Genomic DNA, 14196 nt, shown 5'->3' with positions numbered 1-14196 from the left:
GGTTATATAGCTCCCCTGGACTAGGAGGGTGCCCCAAAAGGTTATATAACTCCCGAAAGATAGTCTCTCGAAGATCAGGTGAGCCTGAAGAGCTTCCTGGCCACATGATGAACTGGAAAAAAGAAAAAAAGAAGATTACTGATGATGATGAACTGAGAAGAGAAAAAGAAGAGAAAAAAAGAGAAAAAGAGAGAAGGAAAGAGAGGAAAAGTGGGGATAAAAGAAAGGACAAAGGAGAGGAAAAGAGAGGAGAAAAAGAGGGGATAAAAGAGAGAAAAAGTGGGGATAAAAGAGAGGAGAAAAATTGGGGATAAAAGAGAGGAGAAAAAGAGGGGATAAAATAAAGGAGAGGAAAAGAGAGGAGAAAAAGAGGGGATAAAAGAGAGAAAAAGTGGGGATAAAAGAGAGGAGAAAGGAGAGGAAAAGAGAGGAGAAAAAAAGAGAGATAAAGAGAGGAGATAAGAGAGAAAAATTACCACGAAAAGAGAAGGAAAGGGAGGATAAAAGAGAGAAAAAGAGAGGATAAAAGAGAGAAGGAAAGGAAAATAGAGAAAAGAGAGGAGAAAATAAGAGAGAAAAAGAGAGGAGATAAGAGAGAAAAAGAGAGGAGATAAGAGAGAAAAAGAGAGACGAAAAGAGAAGGAAAGAGAGGATAAAAGAGAGAAGGAAAAAGAGAGGAAAATATAGAGTGCAATCCATTTTTTCAATCATGCTTTCCCTTTCCATCATTCATGCAATCCCCTTCTTCAATCATGCAATCCCTTTCCATCATTCATGCAATCCCTTTCTTCATTCATGCAATCACTTATTTCCATCATTCAATATGCAATCCTTTTCTTGGAAGTGGAAGTGGAAAGGAGAGAAAAAGAGAGAAAAAGAGAGAAGGAAAGAGAGTAGAAAAGAGAGGAAAAGTGGGGATAAAACTTGAGAGGAGAAAGGAGAGGAAAAGATAGGAGAAAGGAGAGGAAAAGAGAGGAGAAAAAGAGAGAAAAAGTGGGGATAAAAGAGAGGATAAAGGAGAGGAAAAGAGAGGAGAAAAAGAGAGAAAAAGTGGGGATAAAAGAGAGGAGAAAGGAGAGGAAAAGAGAGGAGAAAAAAAGACAAAAAAAGAGAAGAGATAAGAGAAAAAGGGAAGGGAAGGGAAGGCTAGGCCAGGGAAAAATAACAAAGTGCATCTATCTTCGCGTATAACAGCGCGTCTATAGACGCGGCTATTTGTTTCCAAACACAGAGTAGACGCGTCTATAGACGCAGCTATTTGTTTCCAAACATAGAGTAGACGCGTCTATAGACGCACTTTTAGACGCGCTCTCAGATGCGTCTATAGACGCGCTCCAACAGACGGACTATTCTAAAAACTCGAAAAGGACATGCACCCGACACAAAAGCACAACACTAGTACCAAAAACATTCGTTTCTTGGATACGACAAAGGACGAATCCAAAGAGAGCAACTTTCAAAGAAGATCAACCGTAAAGAGACTTACCTTGGATAGAGGTATGGAAGCTTCTTGTCCTTCTTCAAAGCTGCTTCTCTTTCTTCTCTTCCTTGTTCACCCTCTTCTCTTGTGTGCTTGGAGATGATTGTGTAAGCCTGGAGATAAGTGTGGGTGCTTGGAGATAAGTGTGGATGCTCGGAACTGTGTCTGTTATAATAGCAAAGCAAGCCGCACGACGTTAAAAGTATGTGAAGAAAAGCAAGCGCGCTAAAAGTAGGTTTGAAAATCGCGTCTATAAAAGCGCTTCTAATATCGCGTCTAAAATCGTGTCTATTCTGTGTAGTGCACGTCTAAAATCGTGTCTATTCTGTGTAGTGCACGTCTATATACGCGTCTAAATGCATGTTTAATTGTGCGTTTACAATAGGGTTTAGATGCGCCTATAGACGCATACCACACAGAACAAACGCAGTTTTAGACGCGGTATTAGACGCGCCAGAGAGTTTTAAGATTAAATATTTGATACAAGAGTAAATTTTTTGGGTTGTTTATTTGTAGGATGTCTTCATCTTCAACAAGTAGCTCCAATGAGGATGAATCCCTCCGTATCCACCATCGCGAAATGTGGTTGGAGCAAAAAATCAAATGTATGTGTGATCGATGTCGAGGAAACATGTATCGTGCACGCAGGATTACACTCAATCACATCTCAAAGTATGGAGACTGGGATGCGACCGTAAACATGGTAAGTGTTAAAGAGTTAAGGTTGATTGAGATACCTATGGGTGCTCATATGTTTGAGTTATGATCCCGTTTTAATTTGATACAGGATGCAGTGCCACACCCGCATATGTTGCCCTATGCTCGTCTCGTGAAGGAGGCAAAGCGTCGGCGATATGAGGTGGGATCTTCAGGAGAGACCGTTACGGATGCATGGAGTGATGGTGAAAGTAGCCCTCCGCCATTACCTCATGAAGCCGTGGAGCAGGAGGTGTTTGATGATATGGTGCGGGATTTATATGTCCATCAATCCGAAGGGAGGGATGATAGCATGGAGCAGGACGATCTTTTTACCGCAGCATCGACTCCATTGTTTGAGGGGTGCACATTCTCTGTTCTACGTGCCTCCCTTGAGTTACTAAACTTGCAAACCATCTATGGATGGAGCAATGCAAGTTTGAATGCATTACTCAAGTAAGCTTTAAAGTCTATTTTGCAAACATGGTGAATTATGCTAGTGGGTCAATTACTCGAATGCTTTTCCTCATTTATGGTCTTCACGTGCAGGCTATTGTGTAAAATGCTTCCAAGGGAGAATAAATTACCAACCTCAAGAGATATAGCAAGGCAACATGTGACCTCTCTTGGAGGATTAGATTACAAGCGCATCCATGCATGTGTCAAACGATAGCGTTTTGTTTCGTGGACTACGTAAGGATGCAATAGAGTGTCCTACTTGTGGAGAGGCAAGATTAAGAGCAGATCTCAAAACTTTGGACCTCGTCGTAAGGTTCTGCGACATTTTTCCATAATCCCTCGCATCCAACATATGTTCAAGTGCAAATCCATTGCAGAGCTCATGTCATGGCATTCCTCCCATCAATCAACCAATGGCAAGTGGAGAACTCCCGCCGCAAACACTCTTGCGTGGAAGCATATTGAAGACACATGGCCAAGCTTCAAGGAAGAACCTAGGAGCTTGAGACTTGGATTGGGTATGGACAGTGTGAACCCATTTGGTCTCAAAAGCACCTCTTACAATGTATGGCCAGTGATATTGGTGAATTATAATCTTCCACTCTCTATGGCGATTAAGAAAGGACATGTTATGTTATCCCTTCTAATTCCAGGGTAGGCAAAGGATGTGGCACCCTAAACCCACCTTCAACTCTTAATTGCGTCTATTGTTCAGGTCTCACTACATCGGGTTACCATGCATGTCCTGTTTTCGTGGTCCTTCACTTGTTGCCTCATGGGCAGACGCATTGAATAAGGTCATCTATGAGAATCACCATCGATTTATCCCACCTAATCGTCCTAGATATGTTGCCCCTTGGAATGAAGTCCTCCCACAATCACTCACTGCGAGAGATTGGATGAGAATTTGGGACGCTTCCACGACTCCTCCACCACTTGTAAGGGTTTGTAACTATTGTGTGCTATATTGGCTGGAAATAAAGATTGCCCCCGCTAACACCAGCTTTTGTTTAGATACTCCATCTTTTATCGTTTACCATATTGGTCCCACCTCAAGATCAATCACCTGCTTGATCCCATGCATATCTTCAAGAATGTGGCATCTACCATTTGGGAACATTTGAATGGGACACGAGATTCCGTAGGCATAAGGGAGAATCTACGTACCACAGGGAGGATGCGTGAAGCTTGGCCACAAGAGAGACCAAATGGGCGTGTTTTTTTACCTCGTGCACCGTGGAGGTTATCAAAGCTAGAGATGGTGGCGGTGAAGCGTGCTATTACTACAATTCGTATTCCCACTGGATGCATGAGGTGTTTGAAGGGGGCCTTTACAAAGAGCAAGAAAAGAGGTGTAGAGCAATTATATGGCTTGAAATCTCATGATTAGCACAAGATGCTCCAAGTAAGTATTTTATGTGCATAATATCTTTTTCCTTTCAAATTTGTGAGTGAATTAGAAGCAACTAATCAACCATTCCTCGTGTGTTCAGTTCATACTACCTACTAGCATTTCTCGTAGTGCATCGAAGGACGTGAAAGATTATATTAACAAGATGGGCGAGCTTGTGAGGTACTTTACATGATACAAAATGTGATGCGTATCAATGCTCCATGCAAGGTGTTCATATTACTAATATGGGCGAGCTTGTGAGGTACTTTACAAGATGGGCGAGCTTGTGAGATACTTTACATGATACAAAATGTGATGCGTATCAATGCTCCATGCAAGGTGTTCATATTGCTAATATGGTGTACTTTATCATTTCTAGGTATGTTTGAGCTCAAAGGAAATAGATCCCACCACGCTTGAGAATGCTCGAGTTATGTCAGTGGAGGTGGTTTGTTTAGTGGAGGAGACATTTCCACGTTCTATTCTCACAAGCCAACTACATCTCATAGTGCATTTGGTGGATGAGATTGCTATATGCGGTACTATACATGCACGATGGTTGTTCTTTCTTGAGCACGTCATGAAGACCTTGAAGGGTTTCGTGAGACAAAATGCAAGACCCGAAGGTAGCATGGCCGAGGGTTGGTTGGTACAAGAGTCACTTGTATATATTTCTGAGTTCCTTGTTAATGTGGATAGCTCTCTCCCACGACTATGGAGAGATGATGAAGACCTAAGGATGACCTCTACAAGGGAAAGGACGCAACAAAGTAATAGACACGGAGTTGCTTAATAATATCAACCTCTATTGCGTGCTTAATAGTGATGTGATGAAAAGATGGGTGACAAGATACGAGGATGCAAAGTCAAGAAGACAAGAAGAAAGGGCCCTCTTTCGTATACACCACGGATCTCGTGTGCCATACCCTCAGTATCTAAGAGAACTTCCAAAGGATATTCATGTGAATTGGCTACTTGATGAAATGGAGAAAGCAAAGAAAGACGAGGGGATGCATATCACAATGGAAGAATGGGAGTATGCTAGGGGATGCATGAGCAAGGTCGGTATATAGAATGTTATGCATAAGTTAGGAGCTTTCAATAATTTAGATTGCTTATTTAATTGATTTTGTCTTGGTGTAGTGCACTATGTTCAATGCTATATGGTGTGAGGGCAAGCATTTTCGAACACAACGGATTGATGATAAGAGAAACACACAAGATTGCGGCATCATTGCTAGCTTTGAGGGAGCCAATGGAGCCATGGATGATTATTGTGGCATAATCCAAGATAATATTAAGCTTGACTTTCGACGCTTCTTTGTGTATGTTTTGGATGTAAAGTGGTTTAAGGACGTGGTGGAAAGAGGCCTAATGTAACAATCAAACGCCATGCAAGTGGCTTTGTAACTATTGACTCCACAAAGTTTTGGCAAAGTAAGAAGGACACACTAGTACTACCACAACAATGTGAACAGGTATTGTACACACATATAAAAATACTCACTTTTAAATATTTAATACCTTCGATGCAAGGAAAATAACATGATTGTATTTGTGTTTGAATTAGGTTGTCTATCAAAACCAATGGTGGATAATAATAGATGGTGGCATGTCATACCTATTATGCCACGTTCCAAAGTGATGTATAGTACATTTACGAATATGGAGCGTATGGAGGATGATCATGGCCATGGAGGTGATGATGACCATGATACGAGAGAGGAGGATGATCATGAGATAGGAGATACAGATATTGAGGCCATTACCCGAGAGGACGAGCCTACTATTGGTGATGCTAATTTCAATGAGCACATGAGTAGCACAAGTAGTAGTGGGTTGAATGTATTTGTAGATCTAAACGCTTGTTTGGATTTTGAAGTTGGTAATTTGGCAAGGGTTGATCTCATTGAGGATGAGATTGAACCGTAGCCCATCATTGATATTGGTAAAACTATTTTACATATTGTCTCATTCTCCTCACCTCACTTAATTTTTGTATATGTGGGTTTGCAAAAAAGCATTGATGTTTTTGTTAAAATTATGTGCTTTGGTAATCATGGGCAATGTTTGGAAAGCAGTGATGTATATTTATCAGCCTACACCAAAATCTCACTTTTTGTATTCTCTGTTTTGCGTCTAAATACGCGTCTAATTCTTCTCAGTGTAGACGCACTAATAGACGCGCAAATAGACGTGCTGTTAGACGCAGTGTTAGATTCTCAGTGTAGACGCGCTAATAGACGCATCAATACACGCGCAAATACATGCGCTATTAGATGCGCCCGTAAATTCTCTATTCAAGCAACGCCTATAGACGTGCCCACTATTTTACGCGTCTATCAAGCGCGTCTATAGTTGCTTTGTGTTGTTGTGAGATAGAGAAAGCAATAACGAGAGAGAGAGAGAGAGAGAGAGAGAGAGAGCTAGAACTACCATATACAAATCACAATGTGGGATATAATAACAGTGTGTAATTATATGCATAGCGACACAGTTTGTGTCGCTATGCAATACAAATCTTAATAAGTTTGTCAACCTTAAAATGTTGCTTAGTGACACAAAATGTGTCGCTAAGAATGTCGTTATGTGACATGTTTGATGCGACATTCTTAGCAGCACATATTAGGGGGCCATAGTGATGCTAACAATGTTGCTATGGGAACCTCAACCTTGTAGTGTTTTTAGAGGACTGAAAAATGTCATTTTTAAAAGGACATGCAATGGATGTGATGATGATCTGGTGGTCTAGGTATTTAAAAGTAAGAAAGTGCAATGATTATGAAGCTTGAATTATGATTTAGATATTAGAAAACTTGTTTTTAGTCATAGGTAGGTAATGGGAGGGCTTTTTGGAGGGTAGTTACAAATTTGGGGGGGGGGGCAAAAAAATAATCATTTTTTTAGTCGAGAGAAAAAAGAAATGAGAAGTGTTGTATCATTGGATCAAGTCAATCATGATTAAAATAGATGCCTCAAAAATCTAAGATCATAAAAGGTTGAGAAAAAAAAAGGGTGGATCTAGTGAGCCAACAAGGTTTAGTTTTTGACTAATCTAGGTCTTGCGAATGACGTCCTTCAAATGCTCCACCTCCTCGTCGCTGATCTGGAAGGCCTTGGCCAGGACCGCATCATCGATGGTCGGGTTGGATGCGAAGGTGGCCTTGGCGACCTGCGAGGTGCCGGGGTTCTGGCTGGTGAGGGCGGAAATCGCCACGGCGGGCTCGTTGCCGCCCACGTTGAGCTGGAAGTGCACAAGCCCTTTGGGGAAGATGAAGAGCTCCCCCTGCCTTATGGTCTTGGAGAAGAGCTTGTTTTCGGTGGTGACAAAGCCCACATACAGGGATCCCTCCTCCACGTACAGAAGCTCGGACGCCCGAGGGTGGACGTGCGGCGGGTTGAGGCCGCCGCCCGCCGCGAAGTCGATGCGGGCCATGGAGATGCCGAAGGTGTTGACGCCCGGGAAGTTGGCCACGTTGGCCAGAGTGACGGCCGACCCCAAGGGGTTGGATGTGTTGCCCGCCTTGGCGATGAACGAAGATGCGAAGTCCTCCGCAGTGGCAATGGCGGCATCCTTGCATACGAAGCCGTTCACCTTGATTGCGGACTGGACGTCTGCGACACAGATGTCCTGGAGAGCGTCTGCGTCGTTGGCCTGCACGAGAAGCGAAGGGCCAAGTGATAGGACTACTGCAAGCACCATTAACAAGAGGAATTAGAAAACGCCATGGTGGGCAGAAAGCTAGGTGGCTGTTGCTTTGCTGAGCTCGGCTCATCACTGCCAGCCGCTACTTATAACGGTAGTGATGCAGAAGCAGATACGGTGCCGCTATCAAGATTTCAGATGATAAGTCTTATTCGGCACCACCCACCATGGAAACAAGCCAGCTGCAGAACGTGTACCACTCACCACCCACCATGGAAGTGGCCTCCTGTCAACACAAGCGCCTGATTTTATGCTTTTTCTTTCCAAGCTTTGAAACGTTTGCACAACCGTGCTTCAATTTGGCACGAAGAGCGAGCCCTTCCATTAATCTGTGAGTTCATACTTCACGTCACCACATTATCTACCACCATCACCGACACTGGCAGTGTGTGACTTCTAATAATTTGGGCCGTTCATTTATACGTCGCCCAAACTCTGAAATGAGAACGGCCGGTAAGTCGGTTTACAGTCCTTATTTACTTCAACACATTCTCCTTCACCAACACTGGCACACCATAAAATTCATGAGTCGCGCACAACTGGTTTTATTCAAACGCGTAGCCTCACCCTTGGTTGGTGGGCACAATTTCCCTCAGATGCTCAACTCCCCTAATTGGAATGTGAATATTTTCCCTTGAGCATTGAAGTTATTGACTTGCCCCCAAAGATTATGCATGTTATACCAAGCAGCTCTCCATCATTTTGGTGGTCTTTAGCCCAAGACCCTAAGAAGGTGTGGAGTTCAGCATTCTACTTAGAGTCACCCCCCCAAGGGGGGAGGAAGGCCCCAAGCTGTGCCCACCAGCCCTTGCATGGGTAGGGCAGGCTGTTGGCTGGCCCTAGGGGCCATTCCCAGGCAGCCAACAGTTGCCCGGTCAGTCGATTGAGTGTGGGCAGTCCCACACTGTTTGTGCATGGCTGCGGAGTAGCCTCCACACCCTCTCTCTCTCTCTTTAATTTTCTACACATCTACTTCAGTCTTTCAAACAAGATTGCGTATTATTCGTGAATTATCTCTTCGGTGTCTGAGTAGAATCACACACTCTTGTAGAGGACCTTTGTGGCTCCAGCTGGCTTCCAACTCTTGCTTGAGCTGTGTGAGGATAGACTTTGTGTTGACTTTGTCCTGGTTCATGCATTTAAATGAAAACTCTATGTTTATTAATCAATTCAATTATAATTTACAACCATCTCATATTATAATCAAAGATCTCTTATCCCCGTATAGCTTGTGGACCTCAGACATATAGAGGTCCAAGAGGTCTCGAAGCCGACGACGGAAAACCCTCGGGGGGTGCACCTCAAAATATGTAAGTCTACCACGTGCGATCATTAGGTGGGGTTTTTTTAATCCAAAATATTGGGTAAATTTACAAAAATACAATTACAAGTGGGGTATTTTAATTGTACTTTGGAAAAAAAACCGTAAGTTTATAAAGAAAAAGGGGTAGTTTTATTAGCTCAAAATTCACAGATAAGGGGATTTTTAAATACCGCTTGAACGCACGTCGTAGGAGGGGCTTCCATATAGTGGACCCCCCGAGGGAAAACCTTGCCTATGTTCTCGGCCCCCTATGTGTCCCGCTTGTCAATGGAGCACTCTACGTCCACGTCCCCTATACAGGATCATTGTGAGATCCCTGTCCCCCACTGTGCAACGAATTCAAGGGTGTTAGCAGCGGAAGTAGCACTTCTTGCACGGGGCAGGGTCCCTCACTCGGGGCCTCGCCCATGGATATCCTAACAAGAGACTAATCCATTGGTTCTTCCGAAACAGAACCCGAAAAAACTTCCCTTGCCCGAAAAGCACGGGCGATTCCTCTAGGATAATTTTTCTCTAACGTAGTCAAAAGCCTTCATCACATCACATTCTTTCACATACACATCTATATCCATTCTTTCACATACTCATTCACATCAATTCTTTCACATATACATTCACATCCATTCTTCACTTATACATTTACATCCATTCTTTCACATACTCATTCATATCAATTCTTTCACATATACATTCACATATCTCGTTACATCTATTCACCTTACATCTCATCACCTCTATTCACATCACAACCACCCATTCATTCAGTCACACTTATCTGATTCTCATCACATCTCGCTACATCTATTCATCTCACATCTCATCACCTCTATTCACATCACATCCATCCATTCTTATCTATCTGATTCACATCACATCTCATCACATCTATTCTTATCTATCTGATTCACATCACATCTCATCACCTCTATTCACATCACATCCATCCATTCTTATCTATCTCATTCACATCACATCTCATCATATCTATTCACCTCACATCTATTCACGTCACATCTCATCACCTCACATCTCATCACATCCATCCATCCATTCACATCCATCTGATTCACATCACATCTCGTCAGATCTATTCGCCTCACATCTCATCACCTCTATTCTCATCACATCCATCCATCCATTCACATCTATCTGATTCACATCACATCTCATCAATTCTGTTCACCTCACATCTCATCACCTCTATTCACATCACATCCATCCATCCATTCACATCTATCTGATTCACATCACATCTCATCACATCTATTCATCTCACATCTCATCACCTCTATTCTCATCACATCCATCCATCCATTCACATCTATCTGATTCACATCTCATCTATTTCACCTCACATCTCATCACCTCTATTCTCACATCACATCCATCCATCCATTCACATCTATCTGATTCACATCACATCTCATCAAATCTATTCATAGAATTTAAATATAGAATTTAAGAGAATTCTAATTTTTGATATAAAGATTCTTTACGCATCTATTTATGCATAAAAAGTAACTTCAGTGGGAATAACTCTTTTATATCCTTTTATACATCTATTTATGCATAAATTCAATTTTAAGGAAAATAACACTTTTGAAATAAAATTAAATCCTTTATGCATCTTTCTAGGCTAAAATCAATTTTAATGAGAATAACACTTTTGAAATAAAAATATATCCTTTATGCATCTTTCTAGGCATAAAATCAATTTTAATGAGAATAACACTATTGAAATAAAAGTAAATCCTTTATGCATCTTTCTAGGCATAAAATCAGTTTTGATGAGAATAACACTTTTGAAATAAAAGTAAATCCTTTATGCATCTTTCTATGCATAAAATCAATTTTGATGAGAATAACACTTTTGAAAGAAAAATAAATCCTTTATGCATCTTTCTAGGCATAAAATCAATTTTGATGAGAATAACACTTTTGAAAGAAAAACAAATCCTTTATGCATCTTTCTAGGCACAAAATCAATTTTGATGAGAATAACACTTTTAAAATAAAAATAAATCTTTTATGCATCTTTCTATGTGTAAAATTTAAATTCAATGAAAACAACACTTTTATAATAAAAAAATTTCTATTATGCATCTTTCCATTCATCTTTCCATATGCAAAGAAATTAAATCTAATGAAAATAACACTTTTATAATAAAGAAATTTCTATTATGCATCTTTCTATGCATAGAATTCAAATCTGATGAAAATAACACTTTTATAATAAAAATTTTCAATATGCATCTTTCTATGCATAGAAATTAAATCTAATGAAAACAACACTTTTATAATAAAAAACATTTCTATTATGCATCTTTCTATGCATAGAATTTAAATCTAATGAAAATAACACTTTTATAATAAAAATTTCCAATATGCATCTTTCTATGCATAGAATTTAATTTCAATAACTAATATCAATGATATCCATGCATATTCATAGATGAATATGTACATGGAGTAGATAAATATATTTCTTTTAGAATGTACAAACTTTGGGAATTACTCATTTAGAATAACATAAAGATAAACTTTATTTTCCACAAAATTTAAGAAAATTTTACCATAACCTCCTTTGTATGGCTGACCATTTTTCAATTTTTACATTCTAATATCAATTTAAAATTAATCCCAAATTGAAGTAAAGTACTCTAATCTACATTCTAAAGATTAAACAATAAAAAAAGTTTAAATCAAATTTTTTGTTACACATGTTAGGATAATGAAGGGCTGAATTCTTAAGGAAGAGAAGAGGGTAGCCTTTTCATCAAGGCATTATCATCAAGATTCACAAAAAGGGCAAAGAACTCAAAAAACCATAGATTAGAAATTAAAAAGTAGAGTTTTTAACTTACATGGAGTTTTGTGAGTTTTGCTTTGGCTTGAGGGATTGAGGGTTCTACTCTTGTTTGGATCAAGAGTGGCCACCAATTCTTTTGAAGAGGATTTAGCCAAAAACAATTGAATTATCAAGTGAATTCAATGTATTTGGCTCTGGGGAGGAGTAGAGTAACAGTGCATAAACACTATTAACCTTTTACAAAAGGGGATGCTTTTATTTATAGGAAGAAATGAGTCTCTAACCAAGCAAACTCATTCTAGAATTTTCCAAATCAGTTTGCTCAATTTTTGACCATTTTTGGGTCAGTTTTAGCTTACTTTTTGGATCTAGTGGAAACAGGAGAGAGGAGAGATGAAAATATCTCATTATTTATGAGTTTAAAACTCCTCCACACATGTGAAATAGGCACCTCCTTCATGAGGGGAGATCCCCACACTGAGTTGTCAAAAATGCATCATTTCCTCTAAATCTCTCTTTTTTTTTCAACCAATAAACCTTGTCCTTAGTCAACTCTTCATCTTATGTGAGTATTTACTCATTTTTCGGGGATCTTCTTTTATTCTTCAATTTATCTCCTTCCTACATTTGGATTAATCTTATTGGTCCATAGGAACGTTAATTCGAGCATAATTCAAAATTTTCTGAAAATCTCGACCCTTAGGCTAAGGTCCTTTATACCTATTTTTAATTAATTCTAATTGCACGTTGGAAAGTTCTTTTTGAATTTTTGTTTTAGAGGAAACCATTTTAGACACTAGGAGGATTTTTATATCCAAGAATATCTCAAGTTTGAATTACCTCTCTCTAGACATTTTCTCTCTCTAGGCCAAAACAGGGCAAAACAAGATCTTTCTTTTATTTCAGAGAGGGGAATAATTAGAAATAAAGACATTGTTGTACTTGTTGTATTCAAATACCTTTGTAGTACATACAGGCAGAGCATCCTCCACATGACGGTAGCCACCTAACATGTTCGCAATTTCTGAGTTTGCACTTTTTCTTGCCATGGTTACACTTTGGTAGCATGGGTCGAAGAAGTCCTTTAGCACAATGACCTAGTGTAAACACCCTATAAATGGCTTCATATTCCTTCCTACTGACACCAGCACTATCACATGCATCCATAATCTGTATGGGGCTTACCATATTTTGCAGCTCTCTAGAAATTTTGTTTCGGATTTGCTTAGATATTTTGCATGTGGGATCTTCTAGCAGCTTTGATATGTCTGATAACTTAACAACATGTTTCAATATGCCTGCTCTACATTCCTCAGCACCACCTTCATATCCCATCATATCCCCAGTAATATCTCTACATGGAACATAAATACAAAATAACATCAATATGTTTCACAAAACAGAATGGCCTGCAAAATAATGGCAAGAATAGAAGTTACCTTGTTGCTCGTACACGTCGTTTTCTTGCTCCACTTAGGGTTGCCAAGGTTTCTAGGGACTGACGCTTTTTTTTCGTTGTCGACTGGAAGCTTCTTCAGGCTTGCAAGGTGTCGTTGCTTGTTTTGTGCATCCTGTTTGGCTGCATTCATCTTGTCCCGTTCAATATCAAAGGCCTGCTTAAGCAACAAGTTGTTCTTCTGGAGTTCCTGATTCTGAGTTTTCAATTTGTTCACCACTTCTTCAAGCCTATCAATGTCCTTCTTGTGTTGCTACTGCAACTCAAGCCATAAGCCTCAAAAATGCACTCTTGAATGCGATTCCTGAGCTGCAACAAAAGAAAGCCTCCTACAATAGCCAAATAGACCATTAGCTCCATCACCTACATAACTAAGAAATGTAGTGATATTAACAAAATGAGGTGGAGCATTGGTGAGCGGGTCAATAGGGTATATGAATCCATTCGTTCCAGAGGTCAATACATTTTTGCCCTTGTGATCGAAGAGTACCCAATGGCACATTGGTCACACCACTTGATTTTGTGCTGCGGGGATGGTAGCATACTTAGCAGCTAAATCTACATGTAACCTAAACTTTGGTGCTCTATTAGATATATCTTCAAGTGGCATTTTCTTTAGGGTTAGGCAATGCTAAAAAGAGCTTCTTGTAGAACACAATGCAAGAGTGAGGAAAGGGTATTCTGAGGAGAGTGCAATGAAGTTTTGCTGTAAAAAATATTAGAAGATCATAGATCTTCTGATTAGGTAATAGGAGAAAGGACAAGGAAGATGGCAAAGAGGCATAGAAGATGGTAGATTGAGGTTTTTCAGCATAATACAGTAGAGAGAGAGAGAGAGAGAGAGAGAGAGAGATGTAGATTGCAGACGAAAGT

At 40.1% G+C, this 14196-nt stretch overlaps 1 protein-coding gene across 2 annotated transcripts in view; it reads right to left on the bottom strand.

Moving 5' to 3' along the window:
- The window catches only part of LOC147611859 (germin-like protein 5-1), a 34832-nt gene extending 27074 nt beyond the window's left edge, over positions 1–7758 (bottom strand). Inside the window, exon 1 of one of the 2 annotated variants that reach the window (XM_086783738.1) lies at positions 7086–7758. In XM_086783738.1, coding sequence (XP_086639864.1) covers positions 7086–7731 — 646 coding nt within the window. In that variant the 5' untranslated portion in view covers positions 7732–7758. Of the gene's footprint in view, positions 1–7083 lie in introns of those variants that run through there. The other variant, XM_086783739.1, reaches the window with a different exon arrangement.
- Positions 7759–14196: the final 6438 nt, after the last annotated feature.

Source organism: Cibotium barometz, chromosome 46, assembly GCF_041138505.1.
Source record: "Cibotium barometz isolate CiBa-2024 chromosome 46, ASM4113850v1, whole genome shotgun sequence".
In the NCBI taxonomy this organism is placed as follows: domain Eukaryota; kingdom Viridiplantae; phylum Streptophyta; class Polypodiopsida; order Cyatheales; family Cibotiaceae; genus Cibotium; species Cibotium barometz.
Note: the sequence above shows the minus strand (reverse complement) of the source record. Positions and strands in the feature narration are given on the sequence as shown.